Source organism: Pteropus vampyrus, unplaced genomic scaffold (assembly GCF_000151845.1).
Source record: "Pteropus vampyrus isolate Shadow unplaced genomic scaffold, Pvam_2.0 Scaffold1, whole genome shotgun sequence".
Classification (NCBI taxonomy): Eukaryota; Metazoa; Chordata; class Mammalia; order Chiroptera; family Pteropodidae; genus Pteropus; species Pteropus vampyrus.
In genome coordinates, this window is record NW_011888782.1 from 36562180 (window position 1) to 36578967 (window position 16788).

Consider the following 16788-nt stretch of genomic DNA (forward strand, 5'->3'; position numbering starts at 1 on the left):
TTATTACTTTTTTTTTTTAGCTCTAACTATGGTAACCAGAACAATATTGCTGATAATAGGCAAGGAAATTAATCAAAAGGTTTGTCTATACATATATATTTGGTATAGATATATATGTATACATATACCCAATATATAAGTATACATATATATTTAATGCCAGATATATGTATGTGTGTGTATATATATGTATATGTGTGTGAATATATACACACAAACTATTGCCATATAATATTAGCATCTGATCTCTGATGAAATGATCACATAATAGAAGACCAACATGGCACATCTGGTATGAGAAAGGTCAAAGTTTCAAAGATAATAGAAAGCGGACTGAATGATCTGGGGAAGGAGGCTTTGGTTAGGTGATGGTAATTGTGGATTTCTTATCCTTGATCAATCTATTGCCCTATTTATGGAACATTACAGACCCTACACGAATGGTGAGAGGCACAGTTAAATGTGTCTTTGACCCCCAGGCCAGTGTATTACCTCTACATCTTGCTACTCCTTTATTTGCCAGAAGGCAAGAATTCAGTGTGGCCTAAAAAGCACCAGACCCACCATCTGGAGCCCTGGAATCTGGTCCAGACTTATAAGCTTGGTAACTTTCAGCAAGTTGTTTCCACCTCTGGATCTCAAGTTCTTCCTCAGTGGGTTGGACTGACTTTCTGGTCCTCGATCTTTTCCTACCTCAACATTCTGAATAGCTGCTGCCCAGCCCATTCAATAGTAATAATAGTAGAATTATGTATTAGTCAAGTTTCTGCAGAAAAACAGAACTAATAGAATAGTTATGATAAATAGAAAGAGATTTATTATGAGGGACTGGCTCACACGATTATGGAGGCCGAGCAGTCCCATGACCTGCAATCTGCAAGCAGGAGGCCTAAGAAAGCTGGTGGTGTGGTTCCAGTTCAAAACCAAAGGCCTGAGAACCAGGGGGAGCCAATGGTGTAAGTTCCAGTCTCAGCCAAGGCCCGAGAACTGGGGGACTGATGGTGTAAGTTCTCATCCAAGCCCAAAGGCCCAAAGCCGAGAATGCTAATGTCCAAGGGCAGGAGGAGATGGATGTCCCAGCTCAAGTAGAGAACAAATTCACCCTTTCTCCACCATTTTGTTCTATTCAGGCCCTCAACAGATTGGATGATGCCCACTGTATTGGGGAGGGCATCTTCTTTATTTGGTCTATAGATTCAAATCCTAATCTCATCCAGAAACCCTCACAGACACACCTAGAAATAATGTTTTTGCTAAATATCTGGGCATCCCTTGGCCCAATAAGTTACACATAAAATTAACCATCACAAGTTATATGGAACATTTATTGAATACTTACTATGTATCAGATGCTGAATGCAGTATTTTCCTCATATTGTCCTCAGCTCATAATTTTGTATTATATTGTATCATTATCTCCAACTTAGAAAAAAGAAAATTGGCTCAGAGAATTTAAGAAACTCATAAGGTCACACACCTGGTGACTAACATAGCCCTTTTAATTCATTCCTGCCTAATATCTAGGTATTTGTTCTTAGTCCCTACATTTACTGTTCCTTGTAGTCATGATTCTCAAATGGAGTAGGGGGAAGGTTATGTCCCCCAACCCATGGTCATATCATGATATTGGAGAGGGTTAATTTGCAAAAGTCTACTAGATTTAAAAAAGCCCCCTGGGGTACTCCTACTTGAATATCGCTGAAGTTGGTAATCTTTAGGCTTCTTTTATAGCCAGTCTTCTATGACTTTGGGATCCTACTCCTGAGAAGGAAGAAAATTTTCATTGTTATCGTTTGCAATAAGGTTGAATCTAGTAAATTCCATTGCTTTTTGTTGTTCTCTAAAAGCCTGCATAAATCTGCCAGTCATCAGTTCCTCTTTGTCTCCTTCAATAACTCACTGTCTTCAGAGCAGCCTCTGATCAGAAACATCATTAAATCAGCTCTGATGTGTCTTCTTATCTTACCTCTTAGATAACATATTAACTATGCCCACTGGATCACCTACGGTGCTTCTCTAATTAGACGGCCAAAGGCATAATTTTGTTCATATTGCTATAACAACAGATAACCGTGTCACTGATAGCTGTGATCCAATTATAAACTGTACATCAAGCAATTAATATCTTTAGGTTGGCAAATATAAGTTGACTGAGGGTCACTATAAATGAGTGACACCCACATTTTGATTTCTTATATCGGAAAGATGTGTTATACGTTCTAACAGGATATTGGCTCGTGAGAACTCCCCTTCTGAAAAGACTGGTGGAAAAGATCTGTCATCAGAATCAGACTATCGCCTGGGCATATTTTCATGTATTTCTCTTCCTGTCCTCAGTGAAAGTTGAGGAGAGGGGAAATATCTAAAAATAGGTGGCATCCTTAACTTAAGGAGACGATTGGAAGAGTCCTCTTGAGAGTCGTTCCTGGAAGCTTATGTAGATTTTTAAGAGCTAAAATGTAACATTAGAGTAGAAAAAGGATGACCATCACATTTGGTTAAACTGCCTGTGGAGGCACTGCCTTTTTTAGTATTTTCAGAGCACATGGTGTGGTGCCTTACCTCTGCCTGGTAGGAATATTCTTACTAGATGAAGGGCTGCACAAAACCTCAGCTGTTTCTCATTCCTAGTGGGGCTTTTCTTTCTTCTCCTTGCCCTTTCCCCTCTCCTCGACTCTGACTCTGGCTGTGCTGCATCTCCCCACACCTCACATCCTTGCACCTCAAGCTTTAGCTGCAAAGAATGGGGTGGGGAAGGGGAAAGATGAAGGGATATGCAAATCTATCTTATCTTTGTCACAAGAGCCCACTAGAGCAACACTTCTATCTGCACGTTCCATTGGTCCAACCATTAATCTGCTCCGCTAACTCAGTCTGTTTCTAACATTCATAGCTCAGGAATACTTGGAGTTTCATATTCATCACAAATAAAGTTATTTCCCAAGTACATTATATTCCAAATGTACAAATAAAGCAAAGCCTACAATTTTTGCCACTACCTCACTATCCACATTATCTCCATCACCATTTATTGAACACTACCGTGAACTTATGCTAAGTGCTTTACATGTATAATTCTCTCCCTTCTAGCTCAGCTTTTAATTTTTCATCACTGAAAGAGATCACCCTGATCAAACTTTGGCCCTTATTCCCTGGACTAGGTTCGCAGGAGCCGCATGGAACCCTTGTCTCCTTTCTTGCACAAGAACTCCCCATGTCAGCCTCTTATCTCTAGAGTTCCTGTCTTGGCCTTCATTAGATCCTGTTCTTTGTCCTTCTGTTCCCCAAAGTGTCCTCTTAATGTCATCAATATGTGAAATTTTCACTCTAATGTCAGGTAGAAGAGAGAGCAAAGAGAGTGGGACCTTCATTTAGCTGTCAGGATTACTGCTCTTGTAATTATTTCTTGAATACACTTTGCATAGGAATACACAAAAGCTTGGCACCACAGTTTCATTAATACCTTGGGTATATTGTAATTCAATTGGTTTTTACAGGTTAGCCAAAAAAAAAAAAAATCCAACTCTAAGAATGTTTCTTTGTAATATACATGCTGACTTGTAAACACTGGATTTACAAATGACATTTTGGAGCATAATCCACTGATATGTTGGGTATGGTCTACATTTTTGGGGAGTATAGAGCAATACAGAAAAAGTTGCATTTTTGTGACTTGAAGAATTAACTTTAAAACATTACTTTTAGGAGCAGCAATGTCTTTTTCTACATGGGACTTGAGTTGTCCCATAAAAAAATGAAATTAAGTTTTAAGTGAAGTGTATAGTTTTCTACTCCAAATCTAAGCAACAGGCTAAAATACTTGGCAACTGGAGAGAACAACATTGGAAAGTACGTTTCTTCAGGACAAGACTGGTATCTTTTCCATCTCTGTTTCTTCATAGTCTAGTTTGGTTAGCTCCTGGCATAGAGTCAGATTTCAATAAATGTTAGTGAATGTGTTTTGAATGAACAGCTTTTAAAACAGACATTAATGTCTGTCTATGCAAGCAAGTATTCCAAACCTTAAACTCAGAGTAAGAACTAAATTATTTATCTTAAACTGAGTTTCTCCCTTTCTTCCAAATACTTTTCTCTGATGCCTATTTTTATAGTGTGCAATTAAAGGTTGGTGAATGGCTGTTACAAATGATGGAATATTGGTTGAATGCCTAGACTAGGAGGAGAGCTTCGCACCCTGTCTTATTCTTATCACACTATCTTTGGATGAGGGAGTCAAGAGTTGATTTGGAGTTTTTGTATTTAGGCTGTTACTTGGTTCATTATTTGTCTGGAGTCCTTTACGGCTGATAAACAAGAGGAAGAGTTCTGAATGTGGGCTCCTTGAGGCAAGATCATGTCTTGTTAATCTTCATGCCCCCTTTTAACATCTAGCCTAGAGAAGAAGACAACAACCACCATTTGTTAAGTACCTAATAACTGAGGCACTGTTCTGGGCAGGTTATACACATTGTGCCATTTAATTAACATAATAGTCTTATGACATAAATTGTTCTCAATTTAGAGTTGAGAAAACTAAAGAATACAGGCTTAAGGAATTTGCCCAAATTACATAGTTATAAAGTTTACCATGGAACATCCAGGGCCTAGCTAGTACCTGATAACATAATAAATGTTCGATAGTAGCTGTTCTAAGGTCTGTTTTTCTTTGAATGTTCTGACTCTCCAATAATGTGTTTAATAGCAACAACAATGGTTTGAGACATTTTGGTGAATACACAATGGTTTTCGTGTTTGACATACACATTATAAACACTCATCTAATTATATATATAGACACAATTTTTTTTGTAAAGCAGAATGGTGGGGGTTTTCCATCTTTTTTTTTTTTTTAATTTAAAAACATTTTCTGAGAACCAACCAGTAAAACTGATTTTGGTATTTCAGATAAACAAGTATGTTTCTATCAGTATCATAAAAAGCTCAGTTTTGTGAGGGAGATAGACAGGTGAACAGAAAATGACAATGTGGTAGAAATGAATGCTATTCTTTTCCCGTGTGCATGTGTGTGTGTGTGTGTGTGTGTGTGTGTGTAATATATACATACATACATATATATGTGTAAAATCAATGGTTGGGTTTGTTGAGGGACTCCTCAGTTCTACCTCAGAGACTGAGATAGAGGAAAGTGTATTGAGGAAAAAATATTTGAATTGAGACTCAAATGACCAATTATTGCTTAATAGCCAGATAAAAGAAAGGCATTTAAGGCAGTAGGATCAGCAAGTACAAAGATAAAAGATATGAAAAAACCTGCAAGACATTTAGTTTGGCTGGATGGTGATTTGCATTTAAAGTTATCATGGGAAGATGAGGATGAGGAAGTAATAATAATAAATACCATTTATTGTGCATCGATTAAATTGCTAAGAGCTTCACATAATAATCTTCATTATTCCTGGCAACAACCCATGATTATTATTCTTATTTTAGGAATAAGGACACACAGGCCTTGGGGATTGAAACTTTGGCTTAGTTCCAAAGTTACACAGCGAGTGAGTGACAGAGCCAGATTTGAATCAGGTCAGTCTGATGCCAAAGATATTGTGCTTTACCACTATGGAACTCCCCTTTCCAAAGGTAAAAATGCAGCATTGAAAGAGTCATGTAGGCTCTGCTAATAAATTTGGATTTTATTTTGCTTGATATGAGGAGCAATGCAAAGATTTCAGAGCATTTTTTTTTTTAAATCACTTTTTAAGAATTAGATTATGGACATCCTGGAGGATGGGATACCAAGGAGGAAAACTTTTCATTCAGAAAGAGATATTATCGAGGCTTGAACCAAAAGAGTAGAGGTGGGAACAGAGATAGAGATGGAGCCTATGAATTGTTCAAGATAAAGAGGGTAAGATTTGATGATTGATACATCAAGTGAGGGAGAAAAATGCTGAGAGTAATTCCCAGTGTGGAGATGTGGTTAACTTGCACTGTGATGCCATTAGCAGAGGATTACTGGAAAAGAAATGGGTTTGAGTCCAAAAAATGAAGAGTTACTAAGGTTAATTTTAAGAGTAAGGATTTTGAGACTGCTCTAGACATCAAAGTGGAGAAGATAAATAGTCACTTGAGATGGAAGCTCAGGAGGTTCCAGAAGAGTCTGTGTTAGTTCTTTGATTCAGAAATCATTAAAGTGAAGCATAAATATTTTAAGGGAATGATTAGTGGCAGAGGAATCATCTAAGGAATTGCGAAGGATCTGCCAGGATGATGATGAGAGGACCAGAAAAGAGAGCATTGTTATGGACGAATACGATCTTATGAACAGTCAGGAAGAGAATGGGAAGTGGGGACAGGGAGGTGGGCTTCTCATGCAAACAGGGTGATGGGAAATCAGTAAGAGAGGAGGGAGACACAGGGACAAGGCGAACATATATTTTTGTAAGCCGAGTACAAAGAATTGGTAGTGGCGATTAAGACAGAAAAGGGAAGAAGACCCGGCAAGCCACTGGGGGAGGAATGTGGACCAGAGAGACCTGACCTCCTCTGAGCCAGATAGGATGGAGGTGAGTTGAGTGAGAGGCAGGTGAATTTGAAAGCAAGGACTGGTGAAAAATTATTTTCTCACAAGAAGTTACGAGTTGAGTTTTAATTTTAATGAGTCATCGTCTAAGTGATGCTATTAAATAATCAACTCAAAAGCAAAATGCTCTTTCCTCACAAGGACCTTGGGTAAATTGACAGGACAGTCATCTTGAGGGAGTTGGAGACTCTGAGAAAGTCATGTAGTGTCCCTCTCACCTCCTCCACAAATATTCTTACATAGGTAAAAACAAACAAACAACAACAAAAAAAACAAAAAAAGAGGTTAAAATGAACATGGTGGGGATCTCTGAAGAGAAATATGAGATCCATAAAGAGTTGAAATAATGGCCATACTTGGTAGCTTTTATTTCCCACAGTCCCTCCAGGCCCCACTCCTGTGCTCGTTTTTCCTTCTTTCTGATACACTGCCTTCACCACAACTTTTTCTTCTTACCTTCTTACTACAAGCTCATCACCCTTTCTTCTCGGATACTGGGAGTACTTATTATATTGCTCTTTGCTGCCATCCCCACCTGTCATTCATTAGAACTATTATGTGTGCACACATTCTATTTATCCTATTTAATGTTATGTGTCTACTGTATAGGGAATGTTGTCTACTTTTTCGTTGATCCTCCATGATCCCTTGCTATTAGTGAACACTGAAGAAATATTTACTAAATTAATAGAACTATTAATTGACTCAAAAGAAAAATCCTCGTTCCTCACAAGGACTTTGGGTAAATTGACAGGACAATCATCTCGAAGGAGTCTGAGACTCTGAGAAAGTCATGTAGTATCCCTTCCACCTCTTCCTCTAGGTAAAAACAAACAAACAAACAACAACAACAACAACAACAACAACAACAGCAGATTAAAACAAACATGGTGGAGATGACAAAACAAATCCAGTTTAGATGAATAGAGCTTGTAAGTGTAGGACTTAAGACTGTTCAGAACTGTCTTGTGATTCCCAGACCTTATGCTCTTACCCTAAACTCTAGAAGGAATAAGCAAGTGCTAAGGGGGCGTGTAAGGGGAGGAAAAAGTGAAGGCATGCATTAAAATAGAGGCTCAGATGACCCAGGCAAATACCAGCAGTATCACTTTTTACTCTCCCAGAAGCCACTTGTGATGTTGTATGCCTGTGTCATAGCCTACCTAGTTACTCTCTGATGTGAGGACCATACCCAATGTGCTGATCTAGAACTCTGGCTGTTCTTCGTGGATGTCACTGATAGTAAATATAGATACATTGCTGCTGCCTTTACCAGAATGACACTTTGCTTTGTTTAGCACAATTATCCCATTTAAAACAAACTCATTTTATATATAGGCTTGCTGTAAGTAGTTTAGAGTAGTATTATCTGTGCTGCACCTATCGCACATTGACATATTTTAAAAGTTATTTGTGTACACATCTGTACATTTGTAAAAAAGGGTCAAATAAAATGCATTTGTAAGTGAAAAAGTTGTAGTATATAATTACCAACAGACTGGCACCAGATAATATTGTGTCTTCTCATCATATTTCTCCCTTAGTTCCCTTTATAACCACACTAGTGCCTTTTTCTTCATTTGAAATTGGGTTGTTCTTAGCTAATTGCCAAAACCCTCTTTCAAATTATTAACTGAGAATAATTTAGAGTAGTACATTTACCAAGAATATTTGTAGTTTAACAGCATATGACTCTCTAATGGTAGATTTCATTTAGTGAATTACATGGTGAAGGAAGAATATTTTTGCAGTTATTCTGCATGATGTTCTTAAAAATTACATTTAGATAGCAACCACCTATTATGTCTAAAAATGAAGCCCACCTGGATAAGTAGTATATGAATCATACAAAAAGAAAGGCCTAGTCATATAAGAATCTATGGTAATATAGTGAGATTTAATTTGCTTCACTAATCCTTCCTTACATTCTGCCCCTCCCTTTTTCCTCTGTATCAAACAAGACATCATTTTTATCTCATTTTATGAAAATGTAAAAAATACTCAGTGCCATATTCAACCTTTTCCTTCTTTTCTAATTGTTTGGTAGAGATGAAACTGAAGTTGAAAAAAAAATCCCATTTTTGGAATAATATTTTTTCTGGCTTAACTTGTCCTGTCAATGCACTTCATTTTTATAGCTCTAACATTAGTAGCCTTGACAATGGGTATCTTTTTCACTCTACACTGTTTAAAATCTTGTTAGTAGAGTCTCTCTCTGGTATCACAAATCTTATTTCTAAAGGCCACTAAATTAAGAGTGTATAGAAAACTGACTCGGGGCTACCAAATGTGTTTCTCAGTCCCTTGACCCTTTATTTTGCTTCCAATTATCTATGAAATGGGCACCAGATGAGTCCTCATGAATTGCCTATAAGAAAACAAGAGCATTGAAAGAAAATGTGCCATAATTGCCCAATGGGATGATATGCCTTCACTTACTGTTGACATATAGCATTTCATAGACAGTGGGCCCTCAGGGAGCAAACTACGAAGGCGTTTACAGCAACCACGAAGATACATGAATGCTTGGAGCCACCAGGTTACATTTATTTACTGCCAAGATACACAGAATACAATTCTATAGTCGAGTTACTTCCTCTTTTGAAGAACCAAAAAGACAGTAAATGTAGTTGAAAACAGAGAGACAGATTGTGGTCAAGCTCACAATAGGCCCAGTGAATGGACAATATCTCCGGGTTGTGAGTTGCGGTTCCTCAGGAGGGATGGTTGGTCTAGAAAGAAGCCACTGAATGAATTCTTCTAACTTGGTAGCACTGAGAAAAAATCTCCACTTTCCTCCATGGACAAAAGTTAGCTTGATCCATGTACTAAAGTCTGGGTAAATATAAATATTTGACTTTGCTTTTTTAAAGCTTAATGCATTTTGATGGTTATTTTTCTTCAAAACTTTAATTTGAGAAGAAATTGTTTTTTCTTCAAGGTGATCAGTGGGCTTGGAATAACTACACACTTTCTCTGGTTCTGCTGAAGAGATATCAGGGTCTGTAGAGGCCAATGTGTTTTTCAAAGTTTCCGGTTGTATGAGTTTGTGAAGCAGTTCCATGACCTCTTTACCCTTCTGTCCTTCCAGGATTTCTAAACAATGTATGCCTGAGCAAGAATTCTGGTTTTCCAGTTCTGTCACCTTCTTCTTTAAAGCATCAATGTCTTCTTTCATAGAGAAGATATCTTTAGTTATAGTGCATTGTTTGTCTTCGTTAACATTCATTCTGGTTTCTAGTACCTCCATCTGCTTCTGATAAAAGTCAATCTTTCCTTGGATTTTTGATATTGTGCTGACAACATCAGTCATTTGCCTGAGGATTTCAATTTGTGAAGTTTTAATATCTTGGAGCATTACTGTATGATTCATTTCTTCGTCAGTACTAATGTCATCTTGATCACAACCGTAGGAAGTCAAAGTTGGATTTCTAGTTGAATCTGGATGCTGGTTCTTACATTTATGGTAAACATTTTTAAGAGATTGTCTGATCTTGGAGAGATTTGAAGTCCACATCTGCCCAGCAGCAGCTTTTGCCCTTTTGGTTTGAAGTTTGTACATCTTTTACAGTGAAACAAGGGGCAAGATGTTGGGAGACCTGATGAGAATTAAAGAAAGGAGCAGTGTAAGAATGAAATGGTCTTTCTCTTACTATTTGTTGGCTGTCTTTCCTGGTAACATTGTAGAATGCCCCATGGAGAAAATCAAGGGCAATAGTAGGCACTCTAGGTGGTTAGCTTCCTACAGGGCAGTGCAATTGGAGAGCTCTGTGAAACAATGGTGTCCTGCATGGAATCCTTCAAGTGGTGGTTACTGACCTGATGCTGATGTCACAATGGCTGTAGGCTTAGAAAACATTTAACTTTAAAGCAGTATCTTCAAAATTTTTTGTCACAAGACTCTTTTTCCCTTATAAAAATTGAAGACCACAGAACTTTAATTTATGTGGGTTATATAAATTGATATTCTATATTAGATATTAAAACTAAATTAAAGAATTTTTAAAAGTCTTAAGATATTAATCTATTAAAATAAAGACCCATTACATGTTAACATAAATGACATATTTTATGAAAAATTATTACATTTTCCAAAAGAAAAAAATAGTAAGAGTGGCATTGTTTACATATTTGCAAATGTTTTAAATATCTGGATTAATAGAAGACACCTGGAACACCTGGATTCTACTTCTGCATTATATCTGTTGTGAAATGTTGTTTTGGTTGAAGTATATGAAGAAAATATGGCCTCACAGAAATATGTAAATGAAAAAGTGAGAGAATTTAATAGCCTTTTCAGGTAATTGAGGATTTTATTCTTTGCTACTTTGACAAAATTTGACAAATGATAATTGTTTAGAAGTTAGTCGCAATGTGTAATTTTAGACCAGATCGGTACTTTTACATTAAAATTCACTGGCCTTTCTTCCATTTTGAACAGATATATAATATCATGCACTGGTCATTTGGAAAATAATGATTCACTAAATTATGCAGATCTTACAAATGGTAACTTACTTTATTATATAATATCACATTCATTAATATCACCATCACTCTCACCAGAAAAGTCTTTGAGGCCAAGTTCATGGTGGCAGATAAAATTTTTCAAAATTTTAATTTTAGCTTAAAATTTATTAAGATTCTGTGTTGTTTTCCTCAAAGTGACAGGCTCCTAACATTCTTTTTTTTTCCCAAAAATGCTTGCTAAATAACCAAATATGAATATTATCGTATGCTGCCAGTTTTCAAGTAAAAATTGTATTTCATGAAAAAAGCAGCTAGTTCAGTTTGTAACTCAAATTAATACTTTTCCTGGAGACAACTTTGGTAAGCAGCAGACATGTTTATGTGTACTTCCCATTACATCACACAATATTAAAAAGATATACTGAAAGATTGATATTTAATAAAATTAAAAATGTTTACTGCTTCATCAAGAACATTCTAGAGCTAAATTGGCTTTTTCTTGTTTTTTTTTTTTTCCTATAATTTAATGGAGGTGAGAAATATAGTCACTATTGTTACAATTTAGGACCACTGCCTTGGTTTGTGCTAAGGTACCAACGATTTTATCCAACATTGTTTTTGCAATGCAATTTGAAAAATATAAATACCAACATAGTGAAAAAATCATATAGTGCCCTGATATTATTTTGAAATATTTTGCCCTTATGATCCATTGTATGCCACACTTTGAGAACCACTGCCTTAAGGCTTTAAAATAACATCATACATTTCTCATGTTTGTCTTACAGGTTTAAAAAAATATTTGAAATCCATTCCCTTTGAAATATTAAATATTTTATGCATTTTATATTTTGAGGTAAATCTTAATTTTTTAAAAAAATTTTCACATAAGACCGAATGTTTTGAGATTAAAATGACACGATAACCCTGTCTCTTAAGGTGCAACTCCGCTCTATTAAAGAGGATATTCTTGGGTCAGTGCCAGTTCCAGTCCTAACTTTTCTCCTCATTATGCCTAATTGCAGGACGAGCTTTGGCCTGGGTTTTGGTACAAACTCTGAATGTAGGCAAACTATGAACTGAGAATTTTGGCTCATCAGTGATGTCTGGGAAAGCTTTGAATCTCTGTTTACTAACCTTACAAAAACTTTTAGAAACCTTTTCAAAATCTTGCTGAGGAAAATGTTCTTCAGGAGGCAGACTATCAAAGGAACAGTATTTGGAGCCAGAAAAGGTAGCATTCAAAGCTGTTGCATTTACCTTAGCCGAGGCCATTCCATCCATCAAGGACTACGGACACAATGCTCAGGACCTATCAAGTTTTCAAGGGCCAATAAAAATATTTGAGACTAGGAAGAAAAAAATGGACTTAGAATATTAAAAGAAAGCTGTAAAATTGAAACAATGTTTAATTAAATATCTCGAAAGTATACTATTATATCATCTTCATTAATTGTTAAATTTAGTATTAAAATTTCATTACATTTGGAAGCAATTTGTAGATTAGGTATTCTCTCTTTACAGAATTCCCAATTAAATTAGAGAGACAGCTTGTAGCAAATACTCCCTGAGGGTTAGTAACAGCTAAGTCTTAATGAGTGCATACCAGACATGGTCCTAAATATTAGCCTATTTAACTGAAGTTTAGAGAAGTCAAGTAATTTTTCTTTCTGCTAAAAAGTAGGCAGAGTCTATTTCAAATCTTTACTTTTTGGCTCCAGAGTCCATATATTTCACCTCTACTACTACACAATCATGATTAATAAAATGCATATTTGTCAACTCAGAACAAGATGGACATTTCATTTTTAGAAAAATCACACTATAGAGTTATAGAAGACACTTTGATTACAATTTTATCTGTTTAGCAATCTGAAAAAGATTTGGTTGGTTATATTTTATCAAAGCTACAGGAAGCAGAAATTTGTGAAGACGTTAGAAGTTGAACAATCTCTAATTCGAGTAAGTAAAGATGAACATTTAGAGGCTTTTCCTGACTTATTGTAGTAATAGTATAACAGCTGTAATAAAGAATAATAGATTTTTAAATTTTGCAACTAAAAATGTTCAGGTCTACTGATTATTTTTATAAAACAAATTAATCTACTAGGTTTGATACAAACATAAACCTGTCTGGGTTTCTAGTTACTTGCTTATCACTGTTAATGAAAGGCACCTCGTCCTATCTGGGGCTTGTTGGACAGTGAAAAGCTGTAGTGAGAGGATATAAGCCTGTTGATTTGGGTGAAGTTGAGAGAGCAGTCAAAATGTGCATGACTAACAGGAAAAGAGCTGACTCCCTCTCTTTGAGTTCTTGCCAGAGATATGGAAACATTTAGAAATAAAATAGCATGGCAGACTGGAGCCTAGCAGTAGATTCTTACTGAGGAATATGTTCTCCAGGAAGCAGATTTTTACAGGAATGATATTTGGAGGCAGAGAGGTTAGACTTCAAGGCAGTCCCATTTACTGACTCTTGTACTCTCAATCAAGTTATTAACCTTTCCCAAGCCTATAAAATGGGATAATACAGCACCTATTTCATAGAGTTGTTTTGAGGAGTAAAGTGCTCAATATTTGTAAACCCTTTTGCTCCTCCTTTCTGACCATCTCCTCCTCACTCTTCTTTCAAATGAAAGAAGGAATTGGTTAAGAGCTTTAAGTTTTAGCTTTACTTTCTCTCTCAGTCTCTTATTCTGCCTTTCATTCTTTCTCAGTAAAGAGGCCACTCCACCATCTGTATGACCAAGGCATAAAGCATGTACTGCTCGCTGTTCTATATACCACGTAGATAAAGAATTTGGATTAGAAGAACACCAGAATGCAGCAAACAAGATGGGACAAACCAGTATTCTGTCTCCTAGTATAGCTAGTACAGCTAGTACAACCAGCTATGGTGGTTAGGCAGACTGGCATGGAATAACTATTGGAGAGGTGGCTCTAATAATAGGTAATATAATTAATATTTAAAATGCTAGTGTTTTTGAGTAAGTTAACTATAAATTAATTATGGTAGAGCCAAGATTATCAATGTAAAAGCTTTTACATTGTCCTTTACCATATGCTTTTTTGAGTGAATGGGTAGAGTTATAGCTATCCTGCTAACAAACTGTACATTATTTCTAAACTTTATATTAAAACCTATAGTCGCTACTATTCCTTATGTACCCTAGTGGTTATAACCATAAAAAATTATCAACAGTCTTTTACTTCTCCCATAAAATTTGAGGGCCAGGTTTACAAGAACCTGAGCCCTCACTCCTGACTATCACCTGTCATGTGCAGAGTGAGATAAAAGATTGAGGGAACAGGAACCAGGAAGGTCTTTCAAATTTGATCAAGGTAGCTGACCCAAAGGGATAAGAATGTGTTAATCAGCAAGCTTAAATCTGGTGTTACATAAGCCAAGTAGTTATAAAGTATCCCAAAGTGAAGCCATCTTCTACTTTTCATTCTTTCTAGCCATGAGGAGTAGAAAAGAAAGATTGACATCAGAGCTGTTGTTGCACTGGACCAAGGGACGGAGAGGAAAGCAAAGACATAGCATTTATAAGCAGGATGAGTCAGGCAATGATGTCTCACTATCTGCTGAATGATGCGATGGAGCTCAGTGACATTGATGAGGCAACCTGGCTAGAGTGATACTTGGGGTGAGAGGGCTGCTTCCATTCTGTGGTGTCAATAAATGTTCATGATGACACTTTAAAATCATATGAAACCTGGAGCCAAAACAATAAGATACACATCTCTAAAGAAAGGATGGAATAATAATTTTCATTCATATAATATTTGGTAGCGAGAATTTACTTTATCATATTAGTGAAAATTGTGGTCTATTTCTGGAATGCCCTTCATGTATTTTTCACCCAGGCAGATTTCTACTCTACCTTTAGGAGACATTCAGGTAACATTTTCTTGTCCTGCCTGTTCTCCATGATCCTCCATGCAGTCTTACTAGAGCTCCCAACGGGTTCTGAGTCTCCACCTAGCAGTGATCGACATACTGTATTGTTATTGTTGATGTTCCAATCCCCACTTGCTTTTCAATTCTATATCTCCAGTGTGAAAAGCTTAACACATAGTTGGTGCTCAATATATCTTTATTTAATGAATGAGTGAATGAATGTATTAGCGGATGATTGTTGATATACACTGGAACTTTCCTGAGCCTATTTCTTTTTACAAAAATTTTTATATTTGTATTTTTTTCAATTATAGTTGACATACAATATTATATTAGTTTCAGATGTACAACACAGTAGTTAGACACTTATATAACATATGAAGTGATCACCCCGATAAATCCAGTACCCATCTGACACCATACATAGTTATTACAATACTACTGACTATATACCCCATGTATGCTCTATATCCCCATGACTATTTTGTAACTACCAATTTGTACCTCTTAATCCTCTCCCGTCTTCATTCATCTTCCTGCCTCCCCAGTCTGACAACCATCAAAATATTCTCTATACCTATGAGTTTGTTTCTGTTTTGTTCGTTTATTTATTTTTGTTTTGTTTTGTTTGTTTATTTTTGTTCTTTAGGTTCCACATGTGAGTAAAATCATATGGCATTCATCTTTCTCTGTCTGACATACTCCACTCAGCACCATACTCTTTAGGTCAATCCATTTTGTGGCAGATGGCAAGATTTTATTCTTTTTTTTATGGCTGAGTAATATACCATTGTATATATACATACCATCTCTTCTTTATCTATTCATCTTGCTGGACACCCAGGATGCCTCCATATCTTGGCTACTGTAAATAATGCTGGAATGAACGTAGGAATGCATATGTCCCTTCAAAGTAGTGTTTTGGATTACTTTGGCCTAATACCCAGAAGCAAGATTACTGGGTTCCTCTTTGTCTCTTGTTATAGCCTTTGTTTTAAAGTCTATATTGTCTAGTATAAGTATTGCTACCCCAGATTTATTTTTTTCATTTCATTTTCATGAACTAACTTTGCCCATCACTTTATTTTCAGTCTGTGTATGCCTTTCAATCTGAAGTGAGTTTCCTATAGGCAGCATATGTAAGGGTTTTGTTTTCTTATCCAATCAGCCACTCTATGTCTTTTGATTGGAGCATTTAATCCATGTACATTTAAAGTAATTATTGATAGGTATGCAGTTATTGCCATTAAATTATTCCTATTTTTGATCTTTTGTTTTTCTTCTTAAAGAAGTCTCTTTAAGTTTGGTGGTGATGAACTCCGTTTTGTTTTGTTTTGTTTTTTTGTCTGGGAAGCTCTTTGTCTGTCCTTTGATTCTAAATAAAAGCTTTGCTGGGTAGAATATCCTTGGTTCTAGGTCATTGCTTTTCATTGCTTTGACTATTTCATGCCAATCCCTTCTGGCCTGCAAAGTTTCTGTTGAGAAATCAGCTGACAGTCTTATGGGAGCTCCCTTATAGGTAACTAACTGCTTTTCTCTTGCTGCCTTTAAGATTTTTTTTGCATTTTAATTATGATGTATCTTGGTGTGGGCCTCTTTGGGTTCATCTTGTTTGAGACTCTACGCTTCCCGAGCTTGTATGTGAATTTCCTTCACCAGAGGTATTTTCCATCATTATTTCTTCAAATTAGTTTTCAATTCCTTGCTCTCTCTCTTCTCTTTCCAGTATCCCTATGGTGCAAATGTTGGTATGCTTGATGTTGTCACAGAGGCCCCTTAAACTATCTTAACTTTTTGGATTCATTCTTTCTTGTTGCTGTTCTGATTGGGTGTTTTCTGCTACCTTATTTTCTAAATCACTGATTTGATTCTC

The 16788-nt window shown here is 36.3% G+C and overlaps 1 protein-coding gene and 1 long non-coding RNA gene across 2 annotated transcripts in view; one reads left to right on the forward strand and one right to left on the reverse strand.

Annotated features, from left to right (window-relative positions):
* The window catches only part of LOC105309733, a 61926-nt gene that overhangs the window by 38272 nt on the left and 6866 nt on the right, over positions 1 to 16788 (forward strand). The window contains exon 6 of the long non-coding RNA XR_002779001.1: positions 5452 to 5541. This is a non-coding gene — a long non-coding RNA (uncharacterized LOC105309733). The remainder of the gene's footprint in view (positions 1 to 5451; positions 5542 to 16788) is intronic.
* CCDC54 (coiled-coil domain containing 54) lies at positions 8770 to 10466 on the reverse strand. Its single transcript, XM_011386028.2, has one exon. The coding sequence runs from the start codon at positions 10101 to 10103 to the stop codon at positions 9120 to 9122; it is 984 nt and encodes a 327-aa protein (XP_011384330.1). The 5' UTR covers positions 10104 to 10466; the 3' UTR covers positions 8770 to 9119.

What these genes read in the sequence shown, in the direction of transcription:
- CCDC54 (XM_011386028.2), bottom strand. Translation starts at nt 10,103, where the DNA reads ATGTACAAACTTCAAACCAAAAGGGCAAAAGCTGCTGCTGGGCAGATG.